At 39.0% G+C, this 18,797-nt stretch overlaps 1 protein-coding gene across 4 annotated transcripts in view; it reads right to left on the bottom strand.

Moving 5' to 3' along the window:
* PEX1 (peroxisomal biogenesis factor 1) overlaps positions 1-18,797 on the bottom strand; it is a 51,107-nt gene that overhangs the window by 5,544 nt on the left and 26,766 nt on the right. For all 4 annotated transcript variants that reach the window (XM_038392394.2, XM_038392392.2, XM_043509310.1 and 1 more), the window contains exons 13-21: positions 17,900-18,054; positions 16,572-16,761; positions 16,162-16,328; positions 15,273-15,407; positions 13,051-13,115; positions 10,445-10,587; positions 10,251-10,354; positions 8,561-8,737; positions 4,126-4,356 (exon numbers count right to left, since the gene is read on the bottom strand). In XM_038392394.2, coding sequence (XP_038248322.1) covers positions 4,126-4,356; positions 8,561-8,737; positions 10,251-10,354; positions 10,445-10,587; positions 13,051-13,115; positions 15,273-15,407; positions 16,162-16,328; positions 16,572-16,761; positions 17,900-18,054 — 1,367 coding nt within the window. The remainder of the gene's footprint in view (positions 1-4,125; positions 4,357-8,560; positions 8,738-10,250; positions 10,355-10,444; positions 10,588-13,050; positions 13,116-15,272; positions 15,408-16,161; positions 16,329-16,571; positions 16,762-17,899; positions 18,055-18,797) is intronic.

Genomic DNA, 18,797 nt, shown 5'->3' with positions numbered 1-18,797 from the left:
TTATTAAAAAAAAATCATATAGGAGTTTTACTCAGAAAGTTACAAGATCATTACTTGTTGCTAATAAAACCTTAAATTCATGTTTTTGTGTTAAAAAAAAGTTTGTGACAAAGATATAGTCTTAGTCACGGTTACTGAAGAATGCCAGGCACAATTAATTATATAGCATTATAGGTGTGCATACTATATTGCAGATTTACGCAAAAATATAGTCCCTTATCCAAAGGCCTTACATTCTAATACAAGTAAATATAAAACACATCAGAGAGGACATGAACACAATGCACCAAACCATCTGAACTGTAGAGCTGCAGTGACAATGGTCCTGGATAAAGACATTTGTCCCAATATCTTATCTCAAAGAAAATAATTTTGTTTGCAGCTCTCCATGAGTAAGATGGTGAAGTAGAATTGAGCTAAATTCTACTTTAAGAATAAATGACATGAGGGATTGCCTGAGAATACAGTCTGAATGCTAGGTACAAAAAAGGCTGGTGAAAGTAGGTTCTGATACCTGGAAGACCACGGGGCATAATAAAAATTCCATATATAAGGTTTGAACTTCCTCTTGGTATTAATACTTGGTATTAATACGCATCCACCAGGATTTAAACTTTTGATAATAAATTTTATACACTATTGTGAGAGACTGTAATATCTTGAACGAACCTTATGGAATTAAAATAAAACTTTATTGAATTAAGTTAAACCTTACTAAATGAGGCTTAATACCTTTAGAATACATTGTATTAAAAATGCAATTGCGTATGTATTGTTGTGGCATTGTATATACCTTCTCTAGTAGGGAGGGGATACTTATGTACTTGAGCTGTTATCACCCTTTGAAGCCATCTTCTGCACCCCACAGAGAAACACAAACTAGATTCTCCAGAAAACAACAGATAAAGAAAAAACTTTTGGATAAATAGACTTGGGGACTTCTTCTAGAAAATTTCTCAGTCACTCAGCCATATTTTAGAGCAGGGTTTCTCAAGATGAGGGTCGAGACCCCAAACTGGGTCACCAGAATGTTTCAAAGGCATGTTTCGCATGGCAGCTCCTGTGGCTCCTGGTCCATAGGGCTGGCTGGGCTCGCCTTCCTGCTGTAGGCACTGTAACCTCTGGGCTCCCAGCACCTCCCAGGTTTGGCCCAGCTGTTATGATGATGGGAGCCCAAGGTAGGCTAAATTTGAGTGAGTGGCACTGCAACCCCATGAGCCAGGTCACAACTCCACTCACACAAACTTGGTCCAGTCAGGGAGCAGGGCCAAACCTGAGTGACGCTGCAACCATGGAAGTTGCAATGCCCAGAGCCAAGCCCAGCCAGCCCCACAAAACAGGAGCTGCAGGAGTCACCACTGTGGGGTGAGTGCCGGGCAGATCCAATCCCCCACCCCCTTCCCCAGGGCCTCCACCTTCAGACTATATTACTGGGTCGTGACAGGCCATAAACATTTACAAATGGGTCCTGAGCCCAAAAAGGTTGAGAACAACTGTTTTAGAGGGTAAACACTGAGAAGCCTCTAGTCAACCTTTATTATACTAAAACAACAGGCACTACCCAAAGTGAAAAAAATCGAAGTTGAAACCAAATAAAATTTTGCAATAAACAAATATTGCAGTTAAAGAGATTAAGGTAAATCAAAAACAGAATGATCACATGATTTAAAAACAGAAAATAAAAGATGGGAGATGAATTTGGACAAAAATTAATCTACATGAGTGGGTCTCTGTATGAGAAATGGGATATACATTTTCAATGTGTGTAGCTCAAAAATAATTTTTTAAAAATAAATTACTGTATAGATGGCATTTGACTCCAGTTAAGATCCATTGTTTTTTACACTAGGAATGCACCTAGCTGGAGGAGATGCGGAGAAAGGGGAACACACTTGCATATGTGGCAGTGGCACTCAGAAATAAGACGATTTTGGGAGGAAATTATTAAAGAAATTCATCTTATAACAAAATGCCAGCTTCCCAGGAATTCTCTGATTTCTAACTTAATGCACCAGTAAAGGAGCTACATTTAAACAGAATGACAAATTCATTTCTTTTTTAATCTTACCAGGATTTTGTATTGCATATTATTGGAAAAAAGTGACTTCTCCTATGGGATTGTGGTATAGTAAAATATGGAGTCTCTTTATAATGGAAAAAGTTTTCGAATCAAGTACGTATACAAGAGAAGCATAAAAAAAGAGGATAAGTATTTAGAAATGTGGTCTCCCTTTTTAGCATACTCAGAGGAAGAGGGCTCCTTAGCCAGCAAGCCAGAATCTTTCGCTAGATTCTTTGAATATTAACCTGATCCTGAATAAGTAATGTACAATGAAGTATGTTAATGTCTTATTGTAACTTTGACATAATAAAAAGTAAAACAAAAAAAAAAGAAAAGATTTTGTGTTTTGGGAAAATATTTGAACTCCCTCAAGTCAAAACATCTTCCAAAATCTGAACAGACTCATTTGGATTGGAAGGTCCTCTAGTGTATCATGTCAATTCACTCCCTGTATCATAGCAGGTTTGAATTTATTATCTCTAAACCACCCTTAACAGTCAGTTTAGCCTTGTGGCAAGTCTATCTTTGAATACCTCAAGTAATGGCGATTGTACAGCTGCCTTTGGCAGTTTATTCTACTGACTAACATTATATTTATAAACTATTTCTAAATACTTTATTAATTTTCCCTGATGCAACTTATACCTAGATCTTGTGGGATTACTGCAAGTAGTGTAATACTTGCTCTACTGTATTCGAAAGAGGCATGGTAAACAAAGTTATTTTGAGGGTTTTAGGATTTCAGTAAATATGAACAAAATGTATTCCATACGGTTAAAAATAGAGAAAACAGTTTTGAATATTACTGTCCAAGCTTTGTTATAAGATTATATTATTACTTCGATGGTAACACAATTAAAACTATACCTCAAGTGACCTTGAATGAATGGAAGCAAAGAGCTGCCAAAGAACTATGCCTCCCCTGAGAATCTAGCTATATGTGTTGGGAAGAAGTGGCTACCTGAATATATTGTCCCTAAATGATTTAGTTGGAATTTAAAGGAAAGTTGTTTAGTCAGTTAGGATTTCAGCCTGACAACAGGTTGTTACAGTTTCAGATCACCAAGCTTTCTTCAAAATGATTAATATTTATTTCCTGTACAAAGACCTCTAATAGATTTTTAGAAAACCCCTATTACCTAGAGCCAATTGGAAGACAATGGAAAAAAAAAAAAAGATTTTAATCAGTAAGAGGTGCTTTAGCCTAAAAAAAGTTTTTCAAGATTTAAAATATTTTTTATAAAATCCATGCATTTCATAAAGATGCCAGATCCTGTTTCAAAAATTAAATTTATGTTTTCATTTGTTCACTGCATCACACAAGTTCTTAAATATATTCTCAATTTTTTTTTTTTTTACAATTTCTGTTCTTTGGTTTTCACCACATGTTGAACCTGTTCATGTGTGTCTGATGTGAATTATAACGAACAAGCCCATAGATATATGGCATCAGTAGGACAAGCATTAATAAAATAAGTTACCCATTCATGGTTGCTTTATGTACCATTATGGTGAAATCCCGAGTCTGGCACAAATAAAGGAATAAATTCCTTAGGTGACTTGTTTAACAGCAGTGGCAACAAAACTATAGAAATTCTGGTCCTTAAGTCCAATCAATAACTGCAGCTAAGATTTTCTTACTCCACAGAAGCAACCCATTTGGCCAAAAGTACTGCACTGATGGAATAGCTTATTGGAAACTGCCACATTCCGGGTGCTGGCATTCTCAGCATTCTGATTGTGAGTTGGCCAGCACTCTATGCTGACTGAAATGGTTCTGTAATATGGTACTATTCAGTCTCGGTTACTTTGGGAGGATTTTTTTGGGGGAAAACACATAGGTTACATAAAAAGAACTAGTTAGGACGTGGTTTACTTAATTATAACATATCTTGATCTAAGAGTCTGTCAAATTGCAGAGAAGTAGAAGCACTGTAACTGTTCCTGTCTTTTAATTCACAGTATCTGTTTTCATACACAAAATATCCTAATTTGTACATTTTTATATTGCCCCCTAAAAAAGTTTAGAATAAATGTCAATTATAGAAAAAGAGACAAATTACCAGTTCTGAAGGAGTTCCATTTCCTAGCTCTGATTCATAGGAGCTTCCAAAGTAAAGACGATAAATGTTGGACCTTGAATCTTCAGGAAACAACTCGGACATCTCTAGGGAAATAAGAGACTGCTCCAACCCTCCTTCTACATCTCCTGCTGAATCATCTGAACCACTGCTATGGTTTAAGAAAACCATAGAAGAGAGACTGAGATCACTGTCTGAGCTAGAACTGATATCCTGGAACAAAACAAGAACAAAATGAGAACCATTGACAGAGGCTTTAAATTTATTTACACGTAACAGCAATTTGCTATGTCATTTAAAATTAATATTTAACAAACAATTTAATTTGGGTTATTTCTGCTTGGTTGCCGATTCTAGCAATCCCTCCTCCACTGTGAGGAAATTCCTAAATATTTTGCAGAGAAAATTCTTCAGATTTAGCTGGAACTTTTTGCTTCCGTAGCAGACAGAAGAACAATAATTTGTGGAGATAAAATATAAAGCCTTATTTCATTGTTTTGTGTCCTGAGTCACTCACTAAGCATATAAGATGTTAACAGAACTTCACACACAACCTGTACTGTACCATTTCCTTCCAGGCTGATGAAAGACTGCTGAAAAGTAACAGGTCCATTATTAGTGGCGTTTGTCAAGGTTTCTATTAAGAGGAAAAGATGCTGCTAAATTTTAAAGATGTTTGTGTATGCCTTTTCCTCAAGAAACCATCACTTGATGTGACAATGGGGCTACTTACTGCCCTATTTCAAATCTTTGTGAGATGGGTGAGTTGTGATACGAAAATAAGCAACGTGAAGGTTGAAGGCTAAAAACCAATCCTCTGGCTGTAATGATGGAATTTAGGTACAAGAGAAGCCATCCTGAATTTTTGAGACTTGACAAAGTTGTGTAGGAGTCTTAGATCCAAAATTGGTCTCCATCCTCCGTTCTTTTTTGGGACCAGAAAGTAGCTGGAATAAAATCCCTTCCCTCTGTGCAGAATAGAAACTAGTCTACAGCCAATTAGCAGAGGGATATTAGTTAGTTAGTCTGTATCCACAAAAACATCTTGTATCTGAAGAAGTGTTTTTTTTACCCACAAAAGCTTATGCCCAAATAAATCTGTAAGTCTTTAAGGTGCCACCGGACTCCTTGTAGTTCTACAGCATCCGTTTGCACATCCACTTCTGGCTTTATGAGGTGCTTGTGAGAGGGGTCCATGAAGAGCGATAGGGAACGGAGTGGGTGTAGGGGAGGGAAGTAAAATGGATAGTGTGCCCTGATCTTATAACCTCCAAGACCCATTTGTCTGATGTCGTTCTCTCCTATGCAGAAAGAAAGTGGAAGAAAGATTCCAAAAGAGTAGAAGGAGGGTACAATGGTATATATACAGCTTGGTGCTGGGGAATAGTTCCGGGTCTTCAACCAGCCCATTAAAACTGATGCTTAGATTATGCTGTTTCAGTAGCAGGTGCAGAGGGATCAGGCAGTCTCTTTCTCGGGACCCTCAACTTTTTCCTGAGTGGTTTCATATGGTCTCTGCAATCCTGAGAATGAAGCAGGGTAGGATCTTTGAGTGGTTTGGGATCTACTACATTTGTCTGTAGGTGTGTAAATCCCAAGGGATTGCAATGTAGCTCTGGAATCCTTACAGGTATTCAGTGATTCACCAGTGGACTCAGTGAACAGTTTGAAGACATCAAAGGGAAGGTCCTCAACTGGAAATCCAGAGGGGAATCCCTATGCATGACTACTGCCATAGAGATGGATAGAGCGGCAGCGTAGGCTGTGTCCAAAAAGGCTTGTAGCTAACAGCTGAACCTCATTAATAGCAACCTGAAACTGGTCACACTGATCAGCCAGCAGATACTCAATAAAGGTGGTAATTTGAATGATTGCATTTAGTCATGAGAGCTTGACAGTTCTCGATCCTAAATTGAAGTGTTGTGGATGACTAGGTCTTTCTGCTGAATAGATCATGGTTTTTTGGTCCTCATCACATGGTGTGGCCTTCGCATGACGTTGTCTGTCATATTCGTTCACTGACTCCACAACCAAGGAGATCAGTGTCAGATGGGTTAACAGAAATTCAGTCTTTAGCTGGAATATAATATTTTTTTATTGTCCTGTTTACATGTTGGTGGAATTGTTGCAGGGGTCCGACAGATGGATTTGGCAAAAATCAAACAGGGTCTCATTAATAGGCAGGACAACTCAGGTAGAGGGATCCACTGGAGGATGTCCAAGAGCTTATGCTGTGGCTCCCTGACCTCTTCTAGGGGAATCTGGAGGGAAGCCACAATGAGCTTCATTAACTCTTGGAAGTATCTGAAGTCATCAGCCACAGTTGGTGAGGAAGGTATAATTGCTTCATCTGGGAAAAATGAATATTTGCTTGTGGAGTAACCTCTTAAGTGTCCTGGCCTCCTGCTTCTCAAAGGATTTTTGTTCCTGAGATAACGAAGGAGGAGCAATTGGAGTAGGGGCGTACTCCCTGCAAGAGAGACAAGGGGCATGGGAAAATTGTGGACGATACACAGCCCAAAAATCCCAGTATGGCCAATGGGGAGGGACAAAAGGCATCTGAGTGACATTCACTGGTGCTTGAACCAGGTCAGTGGAACACAGGCCCATCTTTGGTGCAAATCCCTCTCTTGTCAAAAGTGTCAGGATGGAAATCTCGTCTGAAGTGTCAGGGAATCCTGGATAAAACTATCTGAATGAAAGGAAAATTCCTGCTCTTCAAGAGGGGGAGCCTCAGCACTCTCTGAACGTGTTGGAAAGCCAAGTGGCACCAGGAAAAGATCTCACCTTGGTGACCGTGCTTGTCGCGGTACTGATAACGTTGCAATACTGATTAACAAGGGAGACTCCAGCTCCTGCAAAACCAGTAGATTCCTCGAGAATCTGAATTTCTGTGGTAGCGGGTAGGTTTGAAGAGCGTTGTCAGTACCAAGGGTATATGCTGCTCTGGCAAGTCCACTCTTGTCAAAGTAGATGGTACTGATGAGGTGATATTAGGGGGTGCCGAGACCATATGAGAGGTATGGCATTTTCCCAGTACTGAAGTTGTCTTAGTGACCAACTTATATGCAGATGGTACCGAAGAAATCATGGAACTGTTCTCTTAGAGGTGGAATGCTTTGATGATGTAGTGTCCTGCTTGTGCAGCACTGAAGGTTTTGGTACTTAGGCATGCTTGCTGGCCTTTTTCTCTGCTTAGCCTGGAGCCCCAGGCATAGCATTGATACAGAGAGCCTCTGGTGCCTCAGCTGTACCCAGAGTGGGACATGAGGTCTCCAAAGCAGCCTTGGGAACAGAGGTATTTTTGAAGTGGACTCTTTCTGTGGAGAATGACTTCATTTTCTATGGGTTTTCTCAGTGGATTTACCTTGGGTAGACCTAGGTGAATGTGTTGAAGTTGACAGGGCCCTGTGTTAACTCAGCAGCCAATATCTGGTGGGGTCTCCTGGCCTGGAGCAGAGGCTTGTTGGAGGGAACTCTCCATTATTAAGAATCTCAATTTTAGCTCCCGATTTTTTCTTACCCTGCCTTTAAAGATGGAGCAGATGGAGCACTCTAGGGGATATGAGATTCAACCAAGCAGTGGACACAACAAGAATGCCCATCGCTGACCGGGATGGCCGCCCAGCAAGAAATGCACCACCTGAAGCCCAGAGAGCCTGGCTTACCACAAGACAACAGAATCTGACAGGGGAAAGTCCCACTCCCCAATGAGGAAAGAGATCAAAAGTCACCCTAAATTATTAAATAAAATGTAAATATAATAACTAAAGAAGGGTACCTAGGCTAAGCAACTTGGAAAGGAAGCCATGGAGAGTGGCTTGCCTGTGCACCCCTATATAGCCTCAGAGTGGGGCATGAGGAATTATATGATGCATGCATGGGCCAAAGAGACACTACTACCAAAATAATCTGATTAAAAGGGGCATGAGCACACCTGAAGTGGAGCACCCATGGGGACACTACTCAAGGAAGAATTATCAGGTGTCCATGCTGATATTATTAGGTATGTCAACTCCTTTTAGTACCCTAACATTGGGAAAATGCTCCCTGACCCTCATGTGAGGGGTTACTGGATTCTGTCTTGTCACTTCTCTCATTCAATATGCATGGGTACAGACCAAAACAAATCAATCCAACATTTTTCTAAATGGCAAAAATACTTTAAAAAATTAAACTAATTTTGTCACAGGGAAATTATAAAAATTTTAATAAGCTACAAATATAGAATAAGTTTTAAACTATCTGTCCGAGTTTACAGATCACAGAAATTATAGGAAAAGGAGACATTTTTTTTAAATATAATTTTGCCAAAAGTGGCAGAAATTTCTTTTGGGTAAAGTTAACCTCTCTAAAATATATTTGTAACACAATGCAGTAATTAAGGAAATCCTTTATATACTTTAAGTGCACTTACTTGTGGTAAACTTGAACCCAAGCTAGCATGTATTGCTTCTAACTGGGCATTGTACAGTAAAGCTTTTAGATCAGCTCCTGTGAAGTGCTCTGTTTTTGCTGCCAAATGCTGAAAGTCCACATCATTTGCCAAAGGCAGAGAATGACTGAGGACTTTTAGGATTTCAAAACGAGAAGTCTAAAAAGAAAAAGAAAAAAAAATGAAAAAAAAAAAGGTAAAGTCATCTGTTTCCTGCTTCTAACTGCTATTCAGTACTTTGACAATAAATTCTCTCAAGCATTTTCTCAGGGGTCAAACTAATCTGAAGAAATGTAGGTTTTGGAAGGGGATACTCATATAATTAAAATAGTACATATATGGAAATACTGCACAATCTATTTTCAAATACAAGCATATGCTCATTACTACTTACACTTAATTTTTCTAAGAAAAATGCTGCCAAACAAAATATCCAGTGAGCCATGAATTCTCTGAGCGCATTCTCTAATTATATTATCAATATCCAAGATTTTTAAATACACCATTAAAGATGAAGTCTCATACACATTTTGTAAATATAACTGGATTTGCCTTTTTACCAGTTTTCACCTTTCTAAACATAAGAAAAGAAGTGTCCAGACAAAGGAAATAACCCTGTTGGAATGAAGAGCTCATTTTTTCTGTCCTATGGAAATAGCAATGAAAAATATTTGGATAGAATGTGTTTGCATTCTTAGTGCATAGGATTATCTTTGTGCATGTGCGAATGAAATGGGGTGATATCTGTTAAACTTGCCAAATAATTTGCTAATGAATATTCACCATTATAATTAGGGGCAATCAATCAAAGAGACAAATCCTGCAATCTCTACTGCCCTGATCCAAAATCCACTGAAGTCACTGAAAGTCCTTCCATTTACATCAGTACATAATTGTCCAAATGCTGATGAAATATGTTTCCATTGCATGTAGGGCAGGTAATGGAAAGCCCAAACAGCTGGACTCCATGCCTACCTGCTCTGGAAAACACTGGGTCACTAATTTGCATGGGGAAGCAAAATGTCGTGTACTCTACTCCTCATTATGCCCTGCAACAGCAGGTGAAATGGTGCCCTGGCCCTGTTGGCAGATGGAAATGACAAATTTCAATCTCCACAATCCCTGCTCCTACGTATTTCCTGTAAGCAAAGCCCCTTTTATGTGGGCTTTATCCACAAGATCATGATTGGCCCTACATCTGTGGAAAACAATGGAAGAATATCTGGAGAAAATAAACCTAACACTACCAGTCAAATCAAATTGAATATGGCTGTCTCCTAAATGGGATTACAAACATCTGAAGGGCTACATTCTTTCTACAAACACAAGACCCAAGAATACTGGGCCTAATTCTATACTGCTTGAACACTGCATAGTCAATTACATAGTGCAAAGCAGGCGTAAAACTCCATAACTCTGATTTGGTCATGTTTTATCCCCGTTTTACATTCATTGCATCTGATTCACTCTGCATTACTCCAGTTTTACACCAGTGCAAGTCCATAGAAATTAGTAAAGTTACACAGGTGTAAAACTGAAGCGATGCAATGGTGAATCAAGTCCACTTTGTTCAGGTGTACATGACTACACAAAGTACAAGGCAGTGGAGAATCCCGCTCATTATTCTGATTTTTTTCCCTTTCATATGTGGTGCAGTATATTGTTTCTTCACCTGATCAGGAGGAGGACAGTACAGGCATTTATCCAGTCGACCTGGCCTCAACAGAGCAGGGTCAATCAAATCAGGACGACTAGTAGCAGCCAACACATAAACCCCTTAGAAAAAAGTAAGAGATTATCATTAATGTGTTGAACTCATGCCTTAAAAAAAAACAAACAAAAAAACAAAACAGCTAAATTATTTACCTTGTAAGCCTTCTACTCCATCCAGCTGAGTCAACAGTTGGTTAACCACTCGGTCTGTCACTCCAGTATTATCATGACCTCGTCGAGGGGCAATGGAATCAAATTCATCAAAGAAAATTATACAAGGCTTGGCTGCCTGTGCTCTGGAACAAAATACAATCCTTCAATTCTGCTTAGGTTTGAGCTAAGTCAAATAAATCTGCTTAGAGATGTGAAATATGTGTTCTGTTTATAAGGGACATGTCTACACAAAACACACTTATTTGTAGTAAGTTGGAGTGTAACTCTACCCTGCGCTAGTGGGGATCCTACTACCATGCACTAAAAGTTCTGTAGTATTTGATCTACTCCGCTTTGAAAAGGAAGTAGACTGAAGCACAGAAGGGAACTTTTAGTGTGCAGCAGCAGGGTTCACATAGATGCTAAGAGCTTCTCTATACAAACATTTAGTTTACAGCAAGCTGCTGTGTGAATCTAGCATGCACTAGTCTGCCCAGTCTAACTGTTCGTGTGGACCCAGCTGATGCTCATTAAAAATCTGCTAATGCACTTTGATCTAGTCCTGTTTCAAAGAGGACTAGATCAAAGTGCTCTAACAAACTATTTATGCCTGAACTGTTAGACCCTGGCAGACTAGCGTGGGGTAGTCACACCACAGCTAACCACAGTCTAAATGTTTGTGAAGATAAGCCCTTAGTGTGTGGCAGGCTATTGCAGGGTAGATTTACATCCCAGCTTGCCATGAACGCAGTGTTCATGTAGGCCAGTCATGTGCAACCTTATTACCCAGGCGGGCCATATAAACCTAACACTCCTGGGGAAATTCTGTGCCAAAAAATTAAAAATTCTGCGCAAAATATTTTCAAATTCTGCATATTTTATTTGTCAAAATAACACAATATAATCACACTGGTTTCAATTATTTTTGGTCATTTATTTCAAAATACCTGTCAGCAAATATATCTGTAACAATACAGGTAATAAAAAAAGATTCAGAAAATGTTTTTTGACAAATAGATTCTTTACTAGGCATATTAATACAGAACTCTGAGTAATAATTCATTTAAACTTCAATACAGAACCATATTTTCTGCATCCCTCAGAGTCAGGGAGGTAATAGAGGAGCTGAGGGAGAGGGAAGTAATTGCTGGGAAGGAGTCTGGGTGTGAACTTGGAGGGTTGGTGGGAAAAGTATGAAACAGGTTTTTTTGAGGGGCGGGGAGGGATTGTTAGGGAGCTTCCCCCATGCAGACCCTGGCTGACCCTTAGCGTCTCCCATTCAATCAGGCACATCTGCCCTCTCCTTATGTGTCCTTGCACCCCCAGTCCATGTGTCCCTCCACTCCCACTCAGACACCCCCCTTTTCCTGTGGTCCTGCACCCCGCTCCCCCATCCCCATGTGTCTCTGGGCCCCCATTAAGCCAGCCTCTTTCCCCTGTAGCTCTGCACCCCCTCCCGCTCTGCCCATGTGGCCTTGCACCTGCCTCCCCCTGTGGCCCTGGGCCTCCACTCCCATTCAGCCCCAGTCTGTCCTCCCCCACTCGCCCTTATGAGCCTGTCTGACCCCCCCAGCAGCCGCACTCTGTCTCTCAATAGCCCCTGTCTCCTGACGTGGCCAGACAGGCGCTGTAAAGAAGGCAGGCTCTTTCTCTTCCCTAGCAGGCTGGGAGCGGTTGCTGTGTTCTATTGCCACAGCACCCTCTGGTGAGCAAAAGGTGGAACTGCAGCAACATTCCAGCAGAAGCTTTTTTCTGCGCAAAAAATTAAAATTGTGTGAGGCTCATTAATTATGCACATGTGCAGTGATACAGAATTCCCCCAGGAGTAACCTAAGCACAATCTTGAATGGGCCAAACAGATTCTACGTGTTTGAATAAGATTTAAAATCATCAGTATTGGTTTATATTTTCAGTTCAGCTCGTTTTGTATGTTTTTAGATAGAAACAACCTATGTACAGTATTGTCTATTTATACACTTGTGTAAACTAAAATGATGTAAACATGATGACAAAATGCTAATGAATTGGCCAGTAGTATATTGGGTCGAAGCAGACAGTGGGCCTTATGAAATGCTCTGGTGGGTTGTGTATGGCCCACGGGCTGTAGGTTGAGCACCCCTGATGTAGACAAGTCCCAATAGAGTTACATTTAATTATAGAAGGCAGCAACTATGATGGTTTCCTGTGGAAATGAGCTGCTTTGAAGAACAGAATTTCCAGTTAACTACCGTTCATATTTTATACTTTATTTTGTACTTATTTCTATTTCCTTCTGAAGTTCACAATTATGCTGTTAAAAATACTATGGAAACTTTAATGTCAATACAAGCAAACAGGGTCTCAGTTTGTGAATCTTACCCGAAGGCCACCGACACAATAAACTGCAAGGAACACAATTTATCAAATTACGAAGAATGAAGATTAAGTTGACCCTGTCAGGATTTTAACATGTGGTTTCAGCAGGTCTAGCTATTTCATACCTAATGATCAAGACCCATTAAGCCTGCTCCTTCAGACTGCTGACGAGGAAATTCAAATAATTATTTTTAGCATCAGCCATGAAAGTGGAATCTATTTACAACAAAATTTATTTTTAGAGAACCAACCTGTTAAAGACATCTCGAATAGCTTGCTCACTTGCTCCAATATATTTACTGAGGAGCTCTGGTCCCTGTAAAATAGCCAAATGAGAAGATTCAGGAGTTGTGTTTTTTCTTAATTCCATATCACTGTGGAATCTATTAACAAGGTGGGTTATTTATGCAAGCACTAGAGAATTTCAAAGTAATGGGCAAGCAGTGGTTCCCAGGTGAGTCAAAAAATTAGATAAACTGTGTCAGGTAGTGCTAATTTCAGTCACTCTCTGTCTTCCTGCTATAAAGGGAAATGTGTTACAGTATCACAAGTCTGTGGATTGTGTTTTGAAGATACATTTAGACTATTCTGGCCAGCTGCATTACCCACTGAGTTAGAATACTTTTATAAAGAAGAAGAAATTAAGAATACATAAAATTTTCTAAAAAAATACTTAGTGATTAATTACAAACAAAACTCTCAGAGATAACATTGTGTGGCCACAGTGTGCAGTCACTCAGTGGTGCTTAGATAGCCAGAACCATAAAGGTACTTACACATCTAAGTCTTGGGTTTAGGTGCCTAAATCCCAGTTTCTGCTCCACTGCAATTCACAAAACTCCTGCCAAACCCACTCAGTGCCTAAATTTTCAGGATGAAAGTTCCCTCTGTGCCTATGTTTCTGCCTCTGAGCAGGTGGACTGGTGTCCAGACACCTGTCTCCCGCCTAAGCCTCAGACTGATTCACAAACTGGGGAAAGATAGAAATAGGCATGTCATAAAAATAAAGGGAAGGGAAACCACCTTTCTGTATTCAGTGCTATAAAATCCCTCCTGGCCAAAGGCAAAACCCTTTCAAAGGGTTAAGAAGCTAAGATAACCTCACTGGCACCTGACCAAAATGACCAATGAGGAGACAAGATACTTTCAAATCAGGAAGGGTGGGGGGGAAAACAAAGCGTCTGTCTGTCTGTGTGATGCTTTTGCCGGGAACAGATCAGGAATGCAGACTCAGAACTTCTGTAAAGTTAGTAAGTAATCTAGCTAGAAATGTGTTAGATTTCCTTTTGTTTAATGGCTGGTAAAATACGCTGTGCTGAATGGAATGTATATTCCTGTTTTTGTGTCTTTTTGTAACTTAAGGTTTTGCCTAGAGGGATTCTCCGTGTTCTGAATCTGATTACCCTGTAAGGTATTTACCATCCTGATTTTACAGAGGTGATTCTCTTACCTTTTCTTTAATTAAAATTCTTCTTTTAAGAACCTGATTGCTTTTTCATTGTTCTTAAGATCCAAGGGTTTGGGTCTGTGTTCATCTGTACAAATTGGTGAAGATTTTTATCAAGCCTTCTCCAGGAAAGGGGGTATAGGGCTTGGGGGGATTTTGGGGGGAAGACGTCTTCAAGTGGGCTCTTTCCCTGTTCTTTGTTTAACATGCTTGGTGGTGGCAGCATAGGGTTCAAGGACAAGGCAAAGTTTGTACCTTGGGGAAGTTTTTAACCTAAGCTAGTAAGAATAAGCTTAGGGGGTCTTTCATGCAGGTCCCCACATCTATACTCTAGAGTTCAGAGTGGGGAAGGAACCTTGACAAGGCATTTGCCCGCCTATCTTGTGTGCAGGGCTCAACCTGGTAGGTGGCTGCTAAGCAAGGCTACTGGATTGGCCCCCATTCAAAATTGCCCTGGCAGTATCCACCTTATAACTTTTAGCCCAGTGGTTAGAGCACTCATCTGAGATGAGAGAGCCAGGTTCAATATTCCCCTCTCATGGAGGGGGAAGGATTTGAACAGGGATCTCCCATCTTCCAGAAGACTGCTCTAGCCACTGATTTATGGGATATTCTGATGGGGCGGAAGGCCCTTCAGTCTTTCCTGTTGAACCTGTTCCACTGTGGATAAATAACAAAAGAGTGATTGGAGCACGGAGACTGGACCCTGGGTCTCTCACATCCTCTAGACTTACAGCATCACATACACACACACACACACACACACACACACACACACACACACACACCTCCCTCCCCGGCCCAATGACTAAGTAAGTATTTATCCAAAGCAGAAAAATTAAATGTTGTAACACAGTTTCTTTGTGGTCATGACAATGACTTCATTTTAAATGTGAATTTCTTATTTTGGTATTCGTTTTTGCATATATATTACTTTTACATACACGCACGCACACACACACACTAACTAAATTGGGATTTTTTGCATTAATACCAAGATCTAATAAACCATCAAAACTTTGTTACCTTGATGCTGATAAAATTCATTCCGCTCTCTCGGGCAATTGCACCTGCTAATAGAGTTTTTCCTGTTCCAGGAGCACCATACAACAAAATTCCTGTCCTCTGTCGTATCGGTAGGTTTGCAAATAATCCTGGATACTGAAAATACAGAGTCATCAAGAGTAATATCCATTTCCAAATAAGTAATTATTCGGTAACAATGTAATAATTGGCTTCCGATGAGTGTTTATTTATATGGACATTCTTGTGGGATTACTTACTTCATCTACATTATCAGCAGAAGGGCTCATCTCAACTGATATTATCAGTTATATTATAATTGAGTTATATTAAAGTAGCCTATTACTAAAAGTTCAAAACCATTTATTTGAAAAGCTCTAGGGTGAGTTTCTCACCCTTACTCTGATACCTTTACATTGGGTAAAAGAACCAGGCTGATGTAAAAGGGTGCTAAAAGCTCTATAACCGGCCAAGGGAAGAGTCCTCTGGTTCAGGCACTGTAGATAGCTGTAGTAATGTTACCTTCTCAGGACCAACTTACAAGTCCAGGAGTAGAAGACAAGCCTGGGTTTGGGAGGAATGTGTCCAGGTCAAGACTGCAATACCACAGAGCTTCTGGGCAGCACTATGGCCCATAGGGATGGAATGCTTATGTTATGTTCTAGGCCTCTCAAGCTTTCAGAGCATCTCAGGTAAGGGAGGGTGCAAAAATGGCTTAAAGGCATCTTAGTCCTCCCTCTACCGGAACTACAAGTTCTGTACTGTACCTGTAAGAGTCCATTTGTTCTAAGAGTAGCTGTTCCACAAAGTAAAATTGTTAATCAGAGTTCCAGAAACAGAATGGTTTGTAAAGTACTGAAGCATCAGTTCCTGGTTTAAAAGAAAAGGGTACCTTTGTGGGTAACTGGATGGTATCCATGAGTATTTGCTTTACATCCTTTAAGCCACCAATCCTGTCCCAGCCCAAGTCTTTAGGTTTGTGTAGGTTAACATTTCTCAGAGACGAAGGAGTAAAATGTTTTAAAGCATTTTGAAAGTCTAAGGTTGACAGATTCAAGTCTGTTGAAAAAACCCCCAGGAACAAACAAACTCCAGTTAAAATCAATTTATCCTTATGGTGGGGGAAAAAAAGAATGTATGAATATGATATCAAAGACAACAAAACTTTCTAAATAACAGTTACATTTTAAAATGTAAAGTATAGAGAGTTTTACTATAACTTCTTGCTTCTGTATTATTATTGCACACACATGTCATATGGTACAACTAAAACAAAGTAGAGATTTGGTGACTATCACATACCTTCCTTGTTGCACGCTCCCTTATTAGAAACACAGGAGTGTATGGCACGATCCACTAGCATTGTAAAATCTCTAGCTATAAACCCTTCTGTTTCCTTTGCAATATGCTGGAGATCAAGATCATAGAATCTGTTTATACTGGAGTTCAATTTATTTTCTATTATGGAATGCAGTAATTCACATCTTTGCTCCTGAAAAATAAAAATATACAGTGAATTTATACATAGTTTTACACAGATATGAATTATTACCTTAAGCTTAGAAGACTCAAATGTTTCAGATAATGAAAACAGTTACCAACATTTCATTCAACATAGGAGTTTTTTGACTAAATGTATAAAAAATACTAACACAAATTGAAGAAAAAATAATTCTTTTATCTGACTTTCTTTAAAGTTCACCAGCTTTACAATTAAAATGACTAATTGACCACTGTAACCTCTAGCCCAGCAATTATCATTTCAGAAATCAATCTTTCTATTCTATCGCAGTCATATCTGCATCACAAGCACTGGAATAAATTCCAAATCAGAAATGAAGAATGAGAAATCCTAGGAACAAACAGACCAAATCACACAGGTATAAAGGGCTTGATCCTGAGAGTTGCTGAGTAATCTCAACTAATTTACAGAATAAGGCCTGGGTAATTTCAGATTACAGAGTTGTCATACAACATAGTTTTTCAGGGGAAGTCTTTTCTTCTGCCACAAGTCAGCACTTAGAGACCTGAATGCAGTCCTTGATTTTTTAAATGGCTCATTTATGACAGGAGAACAATAAAGCACCATAAACTTGGGTATGATTCCAAAGTGTTGTGGGTATTCTCTCACACACTAGTACAAAATGCAAATCTTTTTTATTTTTCCTTAGAGTATACTATATTTAATACATTGATTGCTATTTCTTTTGTACCGTTTCAATATAGTCTATTTTTAAGAGTAGAAGGATATATTCAATTAAACAAATTTTTGAATTTAAACAAACTAGTTCCCTTTAAATATTTTAAAACCCAAATACAATTTGGGAAAGTATACATTATGGTGAAGTGTCTGTTAATTTGGATGGTGTGAGACAGACTCACCACTAGGCATAACTTTCTGTGTTTTTTTCCAAAAAGGAACCCTGAAGATAACATAGAAAAGTTATATGCTATTTAATATCACAAAAGATCTCTTAAAATTCCCAGTAGCGTTGTTGTGTTTTTGGTTTGGTTTTACCTCAACTTCAGCAGCAAATTATCCCTTTTTGTTACCTCTTTGGTGCAGCATCTGAGTCTGTAGGGAAGTCACAACGAACATTTTGACCAAGTTATTCAATTATTGCATTTACCTGATCTGGAGGCTGGATATGTTTGAAGCACTGAAATATATGAGTTCCTTGACCAGAAACAAGGGAAGGATGCAGAGAATGTTCAGATTGGCTTGTGGCAATTAATGCAATCAAACTGCCCATGGAAATAAGTTCTTTTATCACATCTTTCAAAACTAGATACAGAAGACATTGTTTCATGAGTAATAAAAGATTATAAATTTCATACATTTGTTAATGCTGAGTATTTTTACAATACTGGAGATATTATATAACACCGACTACTACACTAACTTTTCTGTAATGTATTATAGAACTGTTTTCATCTAAACAAATGTATTTATTTTTCAAGGCACAGTCTACTCCAACAAGGACACACGGTCAGAAATGCTTTGCATAGGACTAAACTTGTATAGTTATTGATGATGTCTACCTTGTGATATTAAAGATTATTTTCCTCTATTGTGAATTCTGCTGCTGTATCTGGAATGAATAAAATGCAGAAAGCTATAATCCCAACTCTGCAGCATAGTCAGGAAAAAGTTGAAATAATAATATAATTTAGATAGTTTATTGTATGACTTATCACAATACCAAGGTGTTAAACTATGTTTTGTGCCAAGCCATTGTACTAAGAGTTTAGGATAAATAGCAGTTTTGAACTACTTAGATCTCTAGATGTCATGTACAAAAAAGTATACAAGTAAGGCAGATCATTTATGATAATTTTTAAACTGCATATCAAGGTTGTGTGCATAAAACAAAAATGAAGCATTAAGACACTGAAGTTATACATACAAGTACCCATTTTGTAATTTAGGTGTACATTTTTGAAAATTTAATCTCAGTGTGAATTCCAGAAACTGCAAAAGGAATTTAATTTAAAAAGTTGCAATCTCCCTTTGACACTGCTTAGAAA

Source organism: Dermochelys coriacea, chromosome 2 (genome assembly GCF_009764565.3).
Source record: "Dermochelys coriacea isolate rDerCor1 chromosome 2, rDerCor1.pri.v4, whole genome shotgun sequence".
Taxonomy (NCBI): Eukaryota; Metazoa; Chordata; order Testudines; family Dermochelyidae; genus Dermochelys; species Dermochelys coriacea.
The sequence above is the reverse complement of the archived record's forward strand: the minus strand, read 5'-3'. Positions and strand labels throughout refer to the sequence as shown.